The sequence below is a fragment of the Aspergillus niger genome, assembly GCF_000002855.4.
Source record: "Aspergillus niger supercontig An14".
NCBI classification, from domain to species: domain Eukaryota; kingdom Fungi; phylum Ascomycota; class Eurotiomycetes; order Eurotiales; family Aspergillaceae; genus Aspergillus; species Aspergillus niger.
Genome location: NT_166529.1, coordinates 623,836 through 635,260, shown reverse-complemented (window position 1 = coordinate 635,260; position 11,425 = coordinate 623,836). Strand labels below are relative to the sequence as shown.

At 46.8% G+C, this 11,425-nt stretch overlaps 5 protein-coding genes across 5 annotated transcripts; 2 read left to right on the top strand and 3 right to left on the bottom strand.

Annotated features, from left to right (window-relative positions):
* Positions 1 to 510: 510 nt before the first annotated feature.
* An14g02540 (uncharacterized protein) lies at positions 511 to 1,521 on the top strand (the record flags this gene model as incomplete). The annotated part of the gene is made up of 2 exons (XM_001400843.3): positions 511 to 840; positions 901 to 1,521. 2 exons carry the CDS (start codon positions 511 to 513, stop codon positions 1,519 to 1,521), a joined length of 951 nt encoding a protein of 316 aa, XP_001400880.1.
* A 1,419-nt stretch (positions 1,522 to 2,940) lies between these two features.
* On the top strand, positions 2,941 to 3,344 carry An14g02530 (uncharacterized protein; the record flags this gene model as incomplete). The annotated part of the gene is made up of 2 exons (XM_059744130.1): positions 2,941 to 2,966; positions 3,056 to 3,344. The coding sequence occupies 2 exons, from the start codon at positions 2,941 to 2,943 to the stop codon at positions 3,342 to 3,344; spliced, it is 315 nt and encodes a 104-aa protein (XP_059602299.1).
* Positions 3,345 to 5,076: 1,732 nt separating this feature from the next.
* An14g02520 (uncharacterized protein) lies at positions 5,077 to 5,790 on the bottom strand (the record flags this gene model as incomplete). The annotated part of the gene is made up of 4 exons (XM_059744129.1): positions 5,077 to 5,242; positions 5,330 to 5,460; positions 5,550 to 5,726; positions 5,773 to 5,790. The coding sequence occupies 4 exons, from the start codon at positions 5,788 to 5,790 to the stop codon at positions 5,077 to 5,079; spliced, it is 492 nt and encodes a 163-aa protein (XP_059602298.1).
* Positions 5,791 to 7,262: 1,472 nt separating this feature from the next.
* An14g02510 (uncharacterized protein) lies at positions 7,263 to 8,642 on the bottom strand (the record flags this gene model as incomplete). Its single annotated transcript, XM_059744128.1, has 4 exons — positions 7,263 to 7,468; positions 7,607 to 7,841; positions 7,967 to 8,228; positions 8,278 to 8,642. 4 exons carry the CDS (start codon positions 8,640 to 8,642, stop codon positions 7,263 to 7,265), a joined length of 1,068 nt encoding a protein of 355 aa, XP_059602297.1.
* A 949-nt stretch (positions 8,643 to 9,591) lies between these two features.
* An14g02500 (uncharacterized protein) lies at positions 9,592 to 11,380 on the bottom strand (the record flags this gene model as incomplete). The annotated part of the gene is made up of 3 exons (XM_059744127.1): positions 9,592 to 10,514; positions 10,604 to 10,952; positions 11,021 to 11,380. 3 exons carry the CDS (start codon positions 11,378 to 11,380, stop codon positions 9,592 to 9,594), a joined length of 1,632 nt encoding a protein of 543 aa, XP_059602296.1.
* Positions 11,381 to 11,425: the final 45 nt, after the last annotated feature.

Here is an 11,425-nt window from a genome sequence, read left to right as displayed (position 1 = left end):
CAAAATGGCTAAAATGGGCCTTCCGACGGCAGACATCGGAGCCGACCGAGGCTGGATGCCCTGCATCCGGCTGGGGTGATCTCTCGGTCCCCCTTCACCGGCCCTGTGCAATTATCGTTTCGACAATGGTCATGGCTTTTCTTGCGCGTCTCCAGTCCAATTATGCTGACCCTCATTATTCTCGCTGGCCGTGACTTTTTCGACCGTTGCAAGCCATTACATCATTGCGTCTCGGCTGGCCTGGCGATCGGTTTCTGACACCGGCTTCTCCTGAAACCTTCAACCTTTATATAGTCCATCCCCCGATGTTCTCTACTGCCCAGCATCCTTCCGATCCACGGTTCAATATCAAACAGCTTCTCTATATTTACCCATCTCTTGCCTCTATCCGCCTTCCTCTACTTGCCACTCGACCTTGACTGTCGACTATCAAGTTTGCCTCCCACACACCAAGTATCAGACAATCTACATCGTCATCCATCCAATTCAACCCCATCCAAGTCCACTAGTATGGCATACCCCAGGCCCGATTCCTTCTCGCTCGACGACGAGCGGATGTACAGCATGAGCCATCCGAGCCCACTCACTCGTCCCAACGATACCTTCGCCAAGGGTCCCGATCCTCTGTCGGCTAACTGGAGCTACGACAATGCCATCGATCTCTTCTCCCTCAACACCATGATGCCGGAGACTTTCCCCTTGGAGATGTCCAACGAGATGATGAACTTGGACCCTAAGGACTTTCCCGCCGACTTCTTCGCCCCACCCCCAGATATCAGTGCGTTCACCATCTCCAACCACTCGGGTGAGGATGCTGCCTCCTGCGGCTCTCTCTCTTCGGTATGTCTATACCCCATTGACTTTGAATGATGAACTATAACTAACATTACACTCAATCAGGACCTGGACAGTGACGACCAATCATGGTCTCCCACCTGCCGTGTCTCTCCCCTTGAGCCTATCCACATGGAGCTGCCCAAGCCTGCTGCTCGCACTTCCAGAACATCTACCCGTCGCAAGACTGCGTCTCAACCGAAGCCCCGCGAGGTTACGGCGACAAGGTGGTCGTCCAGTCCGGAAATTACACCTCAGGACTACCCCGCCACCAGTGTCTCACCCCCGCCCGCCCCCTCCTCCCCTGCTGCCAACAACACCGCCCGCAAGACCACCCGTAGTCTCTCCAGCGACTCCAACGCCAGCACGGGTCAGGCCCAGACCACCACCGGCCGCAATGCGGCGAAGCGGGCGGCGCACAACATCATCGAGAAGCGGTACCGCACGAACATGAACGCCAAGTTCGTTGCCTTGGAGAAGGCGATGTGCGGCGGAGTCCAGAAGCCCACCAAGGGGGGCTCGGCGTCGCTGAAGAAGTCGGAGATCCTGACCAATGCCATCACCTTCATGCAAGAATTGCAGGAGGAAAACAAGGTGCTCCAGAAGGAGCTTGCCATGCTCAAACAAAGCATGGTCCCGAACGGGATGTGGCGACATAGCAAGGGGAGTGAGGCGTTTCACGCTTAAGCCAAGCGATGCGGTGTCTTATCTCTACCCAGATCCCCTTGTAATGACCGTCACGGATATTGTATAATATTATGATTCTCTTTGCTTTTCTTTTGTTTCTTACATCCTACTACTACTACTACAGCATCTGGGAGTTTTATTCATGGCCCTCTCCTGTCGTGGGCGGCGAATTATGGGATTGTTTGGTGTTGTGTTGATATATACCCGGAGATAAAAAGTTCGACCTAATCCACTCAACTACTTCTACTCACTTATCTTCAAATTTCTACGAAGTAATAAGTAAAGACTCCAAAGTAGACGCACAAAACAGAAAATAAAAAAACAGACAGACCTAGACCACCGCAGTCAAAACAAGTTACCCGTCCCTGGACCCATCCCATCCGTTACACCGACAAGGCCCAAACCCCGCCCGTCACCACCCAATGCATCCAGCCTTGCGAATTCTCTACTCATCAACCAACACCCACTACCCAATACCCAATGGACAAACAGTAAATCACTAGTAAGACTACCAGACTACCTAGGCTCCTAAATAATCAAAGTATGCATTGAAATACAAACCAGCCCGCCCTCTTATCCCCGACTCTGACCCCGACACACCCTCCATAACAGAATCAAGGAAAATGATTCTAGAACGTCCTGGCTGGCCCGACCGATCCAGACCGGCCGATAATTCCCGCCCGACAATCCACCCACTTTTTGCTTTTTCGGGAGGAGATTGTGTGCATGTCGTCATCGAATCAATACCTACTTTACTTTGTTGGATACACATTACTGGGTTACTTGGGTACATGTAGGATGTACTTGATGGGAGTCTGGACCGGGAGTTGCATTGATACCACACACACACTTACTGTAGATGTTGAAACCTATTATCGCTTACAGGTAGGCTCGGATAAGTACTTCCCTGCTACCTCGGGACTGGTTCTGTGCGTTAAGCAAGATGCGATCTGGCCTGGTCGGTCTGCACTGAACGGAAATGAGATGAAGTGATGCATTGTGATAGAAGGAATGGAGGGGAGTGCTCGGTCGTTGCCTACTCGCTTCATTTTCACTTTTTTGCTTGTTCTTCATTCTAGACCTGCTTTTGATGGGCGGTGGGCTGTGAAGAGTGTAGTAAGTAGTGAGTGAGTGATGAAGAGGAAGTCGATGAGGCTGTAAAACTCTCTCTCTCTATCTTTTTGCCGGCCTGTGTGTGTGGGTGTGTGGGTATATATTGGTGTATACAATGCCAGATGAAATGTTCTCGAAGAGATACTATACTACTACTATACATCCAATCTCTGGCTAGTATTATCATACAATCTGGATTTACTCTATACAACTTACTGCTGCCATTACACCATTATTAACTCCTTGCATTGAATACTACTTACTTATCTACCGACATACCCCAAATCCAAAACAAACCCAATCAGAATGCCCAAAACTACCTCTAGTACAAGGTAAGTACTTTTACCAATCAACACGTAGTCAATGTCCATTCCCTGTCATGAAAGCTAATTGGAATGTATACATATCCTTGATGTAAAAGTACCACGCGATCTATCACATCACTCTCCACAATTAGTGAGGCGGACTACTACTCAGACGCCGGAAGAAGACAAAGTGGAACGAGGTCGACGTCATCGAACACGAATCAGGAATCTACGCAGAAACTGAAGCATAGAAATCTGGAGAATCTTCATCGGTACCGGGACGGGCCGCGGTGGGAGGATCCATATTGTCTTGTGGAGAGAGAGACGAATGGGAAGAGGGTTGCTAGAATGAGGGATGAGTTTAGGAAGGTGGAGGAAGTGTTGGGTTTAGGAGATGAGAAATAGATAGAGTGCTAGATGCAAGGGAGGGGAGTTTTTGGATGTTGATAGAATATACCCGGGTTGAATTTGGGGGATGGTGAAGGTATTCGATATGTCAGGAGTGAAATAGAGTTAGGCTTATCGATGGGTCCACGTTTGATGAGGTCTTAATTTGCATAGTATTGAACTACTTATAGGAAGATATATAGTAAGATCTACGGAAATACAGTACATCCCAGCTATTTCTAACAGTGAACTGTAATTGTCTCCGAGACGAGTCTGCGACCCATCGATCATTAAGAGGTAATACCAGTTTCGCGCAGCGACAACGACCCCCCTAATTCCAAAATTAGAAGACAAACACGCAGGTAGGTGACTGGCAGTGGTGTTTATCTAGCAAGAATAACTTAGATAAGGATTGAGCATTTTTATATGTGCAGCCTCGTTCCGCTATATATCCAGAGTGTTATAATTTGCCAGTCTGCTCCCCTGCCCAGGGTAAGAGAATAGGATTGCTATTTGTTGACTCAATCAAGGAAATTCTCTCTCAAATTTCTTCTTCTCGGTCTGCTCGATCTCTTCTTATCTTTGCGTCGAAATGTGCGGATCGGGGCATCTAAATGAGCATTCCCGTTAGCCAGCACCGACGCCCGACCCCATTCCGGACAACTAACTTCTAGTGCCTATGTTGGATTTTCAGATGCGTGAATGGTGCTTGGAAAGAACGCAATTAATAGATTGAAAATATTGGGATAGTAAGTAGTTGTAATGGTGGTAACTCTGATCGAGCATACCTCAGAAATCGAGGCATTTGCCCTTTGCCCTTTCCCCAGATTCGACCGACGAGGGGGAAAGCATATATTCATGACTAAGTTTCCACAAAATACTTTCAGAGTGGTGCATTAATGCCAATGGGAGTCTCGGCCTCTATACTGGTCCATTGCGATGTCATCGATTTAATGATATTGCTCAGATACGGACCGACTTCCATCATCCCATAGAATAGCATTAATCCCGGATCACGATTTCTCTGGCCAGGAAACAAGTTCCTCGATCTGTGATGAGCTGGTATTCTGGATGAATTTGGACGTTAGTCGCGGAATTCATGCAGCACGCTAACAGTGTAGCTGAGTAGCTTTCCCAATGTCTTAATGGTCGGATCCCGATGAGAAGCATGAGTTCAGGACAATGACAATATCTTCTTTAGCAGTGGCTAGTTCGACCTCCATGGAGCCCAAGGGAAAGAAATAGAAACTGCAGTTCCAATACTGAGTCTCTATAGTATCATTGCTATGATGGCGATTCTTCAGATTACTTTTGCACTTATATGGTATCCAGAGAAGTATGGGTTGACTGTAGGCTGTATTTAAATGGCTCTCAGAAATAACGATAAGGAGGGTGTCTGGGGAAAGTATTGTCTGCAAATTTGTTCGTGTAGCTGATGATACCTTCTTTCTGGTTGTATAATGAATTATAGGGCAATAAGCGGTGGATTGTATGAGAAGGGATCATCTTAGGAGGATGAATAATGTAAGGTAGGTTACCATCTTGTTACTCTCCACCTACTCTTCAATCTCGCCGTTGTCTTTACATGCATCTTGACAGTTCCAGTTGAATGTGTGTATTGGTACCGATGTATCTGTGTCGTTAACGAGGGCTGTCATTTTCTTCAGCTATGACGAAAAGGAATCCTGCAGTGCATGGAAAATACCGCCTTGTTCCGCGACGCTTGCGATGACGATCAGGGTAGGAGAAGCTAGAGAGTAACAGTAACTCTAGCTGGCTGTTCACTAATCTGATAGCTAACAGATAGACCGCTATCGATGACGTCTCTGCACCATACGACTCTCCATGCCTCGACAGGTCCGATTTCTTCATGATTACCCCAGCCACCCCTGCGATCATCCTTCACCTCAAGATACCTGTGTTATACGATTGCATGATGCGAGAGCAGCGTTCATTAATGGAAGCTGGGTGCTTTTCGTCGAACCTTTTCAGGAACGACTCACCCGTGGTATGGGGACGGGAGGAGGGAGCGGACGTGGCCTTGGGAGCCACAGAAGAATCGGACCATCATGTAAATCTGTATATGTCGGTTGTTTGCCCAGGAACATGCGGCACCAGGGCCAGCAGCGACAGCCTGTTACAGTGTCAGCACGAGGCCACGACATAACTGGTACAGTGGCTTTGGTCAAGTCGATCTTCTCTTTCAATTTCTCTTGTAGTCACCAGACTACAACCACTTGCTCTAGGAATAACAAGATATCTATTTTGTCTCTCGGACCCGCTATTCCCTGCAGCTCCGAGACTATCGTGATAGCGAATGATGATAGTCCATAAGGCAGTGCCTTTGAGATGGAAACAGGCATAGCCAGGAAGACGAATGTACGGAGGACTATGCGAAGGCTATGTTGTTGTGAGCTTCTTAATATCAAGAATATGCAAAACTCACAGAACTCTTTCTCTCCATGCCGGGGGCGGTAAAAGCTCTGATGATGTCTTGCCAAAGAAGTAGCCTGAATGTCAACGCTGCGAGGTATTCGGAGCAAGAAGGGCCCCATTGAGTGCCTCGCGAATTCCTGAATTCTTGCACATATCAAAAATGGTTTTTGGTATACGGCCATATTCTTGAACAGTGCCTATTGACTCGCGATTACGAGATAACTAGGTCAGAAAGCCGCTCAAAGAAACCCGAGACTAAGGAAATGGTCCTATCTCCACGATTGTCGGACATCCATAGTGTCGCATTTGCGCACTCTGCCTACTTTATAAATGCAGTGATAGCAATATATACAAGAAGGTCACCAGGCAGTATTCTGGTGCTGCTCGATATCTTCTATAGGAGATATCTGCACCTTCTGTATTCTCCCATGATTCAGATTGAGACGTGCAATGATGGCAGAAAGCCAGATCTTCCAAACATAGCTGGTACCTTGTAGCAATTCGATTTATATGATGAGAACGGTTGATTCATTTATATGACCGAACAGTATGAGTTTTGGGAGGTACTTAGGGCCAATGAGACATCTAGCATTAGAATATACCCAGAGCTCTCAGCTGGTCTGAGTCGACTGCATTTTCTGTAGCTACACTTGTCTTTCCAAGGTCTAGCTCTGTTGGCTTGGGTATAGGTTGCTATATTGGGTGTCGTTGATCAGGTTTGCTGAATCTGATTCAGAGACGATTGTTCCATAACCCGACTTGTTATCATACATTCCCGTTTCCCAGACATTCATTGAGGTCTGAGATTTGGTATGTACAATGAGAACATAGATCATCAATTAGTTCTGACTACTGGTTGGTCACATATATGTAAAAGGCGTCAGAAACCCGTGGATAAATAGACTAGTTGACATGGAGTAGAGTAGATGGAAGTGGTTGATGAGGAGAAGAGAGGAAGGATTAGAGAAATTATCTCGATATTTATATAACTAGTATTATCTTCACTTCTTCTGTTTAGGGAATGAAGTTATGACTGGGATATTCATTGGTTGGCAGTAGCTTCACCTTTGTAGATTGCATTGCATTGCATTGCAGATTGAATTAAAACCATGCCTGTGTAGTGATGTTGGGCTTTGAGGTATGATATAGGCATGATAATGGGATTGTATCACTGCAAGGAATCCACGCCTATAGGAATGTTTGTACGAGATGCAGTATGTCAATTGTATTAGCTATTAAGTATTGCTGGCTGATTAGCCCGTACCTAAGAGACAAACGATTGGTAAAAAATTATCATGGATGGAAACATGACCAGAAATTTTCACGATTTAGCTTCCCAACCTCATCCTTCAACACAAATCCTCGCGAAACTGTCCCTAAACTTGCCCTGTGACATGCGAAGATCTGTGGCGCCGATCATCCGTTCGAAGACTCAGTTGACGTTCAAGTTGTTGAATATGACCCCTGCCGCGGACCAAGGCCATCCAAGGTGCCGTATTACTAATTTGCGACATGTTGTATCCTTTTCCATTCTATGTAACGCTCCTTCCCCGTTACGCCTATAGCCAGGCATTGGTCAAACTCTGCTTGTGTTACCGGTTGGCCGGGCTGGAGCTTCATTCTAAATGGCCACTTTTCGACGATGGTATGGCTTTGCTTCATCACTGTCCCCATCGATTTGGCAGCCTCACGCATCCTGTGCTTGACTATATAACTATTGTTCACGTGTCAGCGGTATGAACCATCTTCTTTGATGTTTCATTGGATTCCAACTTGCCGTTCAAAAACGTGGCTATAGTCTTTGATCATGGCCTGCACTGTTATCAATTGGCCAATTTTATTACATTGAGTGATAATTGACTGCTCCTCGGAGGGCAGGTATCCGGAGAGGTGCTTATTGGTATGAAGCTCGAACGTCTCTTTCGCTTTATCCTGGGCGGTCAAGGTCTCATTAACAGCATTGAGAAAGAATGTGATAAGGGTAGCATGCGGATTATCTACAGGGGTTTGGAGCAAGGGCACCGTCGCGTTTAGCGTTCTGTGGATCCCCAGATACCCTTGGTCCGAAACGTTGGATACCTGTACAGAGCCAGTTAGCACCCTCCACGAAACCTTATCTCTGAACAAATGCAGCCTAAGTAGACTGAACTTGCCCATACTGGGTAAGCACAAACTTCCACCAAGAGGCAAGGAGTGTGTCTTACATCGACCCGATCGAAATGATTGACGGGAAGGTAATTCGGGAGTTCCAGGGCATCGAGATGATGGAGTGTGAGCGAAAGTTCCAAATCCGAAACACGGCAGAGAAAAGACTGAAGGACACCGCGAACATGGTAGAATAGTTTCCCGTAAATGTCAGCAGTTGCAGGCCCGCTTGACGTATCGTGAACTTGTTTCCATTCCCAGCCCTCTCTAGGGTCTGCATTGTCCCTGACTGGCCAGATATCACGGCTATGAAAGAGTGTGCTGCTGACCGTCAGCATCATGACGTAATATACGTCTATTATCGACTTACGGGTTCGGCACACGAAATTCATGGCGCGGATGTCCAAAGGGGAGCAGGAGGCCATCTTCCCGAAATTTGTGAAAAGCGATGCGGTGGGAAGGTGGCAAACAGGACATATAATATTCACGAAAGGCTATTCTCAATTCAGCTAAACTGTTGGCTGTACGGATGCTTCGCGCGCGTTCAACCGTCAAGCCTGTCGGTACATCGAAATAAGTCAAGAGGCGAGACCAAGATTCCTTGTCTAGAATGACTCTCAAAGAGCGCTGCCCAAATTTCCACGTATTGGGTATGAGGCTTCCTGGTGTGGCATCCTTTACCTTTCGGCAGAAGTCCTCAATCAAAGGACGTACACGTCGTCCAAGCAGCTCCATGTCGGATTCGCGTACAAAAGCTGAGTACCAGAAGATGAATGATGCAATCGACTACTGCATCGCCGTTTCCCGTTCCTTGGAGGAGAAGGAGCATGATGATGTTGCGGGCCACAACGTCAGAGTCGTTATCGTCGATTGTAACCTCAAGTGAACGATCATAGCTCCCCGGAATCCGAGCAATTGTCTGAATAAAATTCCGGAGGTCTCCTGAAGCTGAGGCAACAAAATGTTTGGTCAACTATCGCCTTCATATAGAAAATACAAATTAAACACACCGGCAAATAAGAGACGAAGGTCGCCGTCATAGCGAGTCCCTTCATTTGATTCGAGTTGAAGAACATCAACGGCAGGGGTACTGCCCCACAGGTACTTATTTGGTCCAGCAAATTTCATTGAAGCCATTACAGAAGGCAATGAAGGCTGTTGCCGCTCAAGCATATAAGCTGGCTGCCAAGTTTCCTTACTAAGCGATGACTTGCAGTCTATTTTGTGTTGAGGCCAATGGGCCTTCTGGCATTCTGGACCGCAGTACTGTACAGATATATTGGTTAGTATAACACGACATTCTAGAAATTTTTATGTCTATGGCTGAACGCACATTGACGAGATGGCAGCCCTTGCACGTGAATCTCCCCACCCTTTTGCAACCAGAGATTAGCGCAGACAGCTTCTAGTGCTGCCATGATCGCAGTTAGGGTAGACCTTGATAGATATTCACGGCGCTGGAAAGCAAAGCTATTCGCTCAGCTGAGAGAAATCAAGGGGAACCTCGGATGTAGTTCAATATTTGTATATCCAAGTCTAAGCTAAAGTAGCTGATGAGGAGATGTAACGCAAAGTGCAGATCGAGGTTCTAACTGACTAGAGAGTGCTTTTAGTGAACGGGAGATGGAAGAATATATGATTTGAGTCATGATAATAAAAGTGTAAAGTTTCAGGACTAAGCCTCTCAGTCATCAAACGGCCATGCTTTTTCCCACTCAAGTCTTTCTGCGTCTGATTGTGCAAGCTGATCAATTAATTCTGTTTTGACCTGTTTTAAAAGTTTCCGGGCGTCATCATACCGCTCAGGCGGCACAATACCTTTCTCTGGCCACAGCTCACCCAGTGACTCTTTCACACCTTGCATCAATGCCATGCTTCTGGTTGCCCCATTCGCATCTTCCTCAATTGAATTGACTTCTTCAGGGGAATATTCTAAAGGAAAAGGAGGATTGCCGGAAGCTTGTACGCCTGGGAGGCATGGCCACTCATCTCCAAGTTCAAGGACCCTGGCCCGGTATAGAGCTTCCCCATCGATCAGCAGATTCTGAGCGAATAGCATCATGTCAAAACTCGATGTCTGCTGAAATTCCATGGCTCCGAACAATTTCTTGTTTTTGGCATAAGTGAGCTTCCTATAAAGAGTCGCAAGTGATATATTCAGATACAACCTTTCGGCCTTTGCTTTCTCAGGAGGATCAAGCTGATCAAAGTTCTCAGGAAATTCTGGTGGATCAAGGCCAGTTGCCGGAGGACCATCATAGTCAAGAAGGTATGGCTGACGCGCATGATCAAACAATGGTAGAACTTCACTGGATTGCCAGTCAATAATGCCTAAGACTTCTGACGGCCTGTCGGGGTCGACAAATATATTTTCGGTGTGGAGATCAGGATGCCATAAGAATGCGGAACAAATCGAGTCGTCAGTGGGAAGAAAGAACTGCACCAGACTGAGATAGTCCTGGATAGCAGCTACCTTTTTGGGACGTGAAGGTTGGTATGTACCGGGACCGTAGAGCCCAAGAAGTGACCGGGGTAGCTGAGTCATATTTTGTACACAGGCAAGTTCTCGAAAGCCAACTGCTGATTTGTATGAAAGCAAATCATTCCCTAGTAGAGAGGTCAGATGAGCAATAATAATGACAGGCTACAATGGGGAATCTTACATGGGCCCCGATCGAAGTCCACGTCAATCCTACCGTCGTCAAGAAACTCTCTTCCTGTTGTTGGACCAATGGCAAAACGATCATATTCGGATTGAGACCCGTCTTCATTCACAATGATGCATCCACGGTGGTCTTGCAGATCGCTTGAGAAATAGAGACTCCCGTACTGGGTAAAGGATTTTGACATCCATGCCTTTTGGTACCTAGAAATTGTTTTGATGAGTTCGAACCTCTTCTTGATGTCCATCTGTGGCCATATTTTATCAAGTTGAACACCCCCAACCTTCTCCATGATGATGTATTCTGAACCAACTGGGTTGCCATCTGCTTTTGAACTCCAGGCTAATACTTTCGGCACTGGAGTGCTCAGCTCGTTCCTTACCTGAACCAGAGTATTAGACACGAGTTTGACAATCATGATTATAACAATAATGATCGAGGCTTGCTTACGAAATCCATCGTTGCCACTTCGCTAGCAGTGGTGTAGTGAGGCCGTCCAGCGTTTGGATTGGGCACTTTACCTACAACCTGCGTCCCATCCTGCATCGTGAATAGGAAGGCTTTATTAAACATTCCATCCGAGAACTTCTCGATACGAACACAGTCTGAAAACGTAAAGCCGACCGCTTCGGCCGCACACTTGGCCAATTCATTCATATTGAAATCAGCGCGACGAATTCTCAGTTCATGAGCTTCATTCAAAAGGAAGCGACCCCTTGTATAGCTATGCCAGTCATGGATTGTATTCCAATCTGTATGGAATGGCTTGCCGAGATTGGTGTTCGATAGACGGTCGGGATGCGGCGACATTTTCCCTCGATTCCTCAGCGATGGAATAATCCGCCGGAACATAGT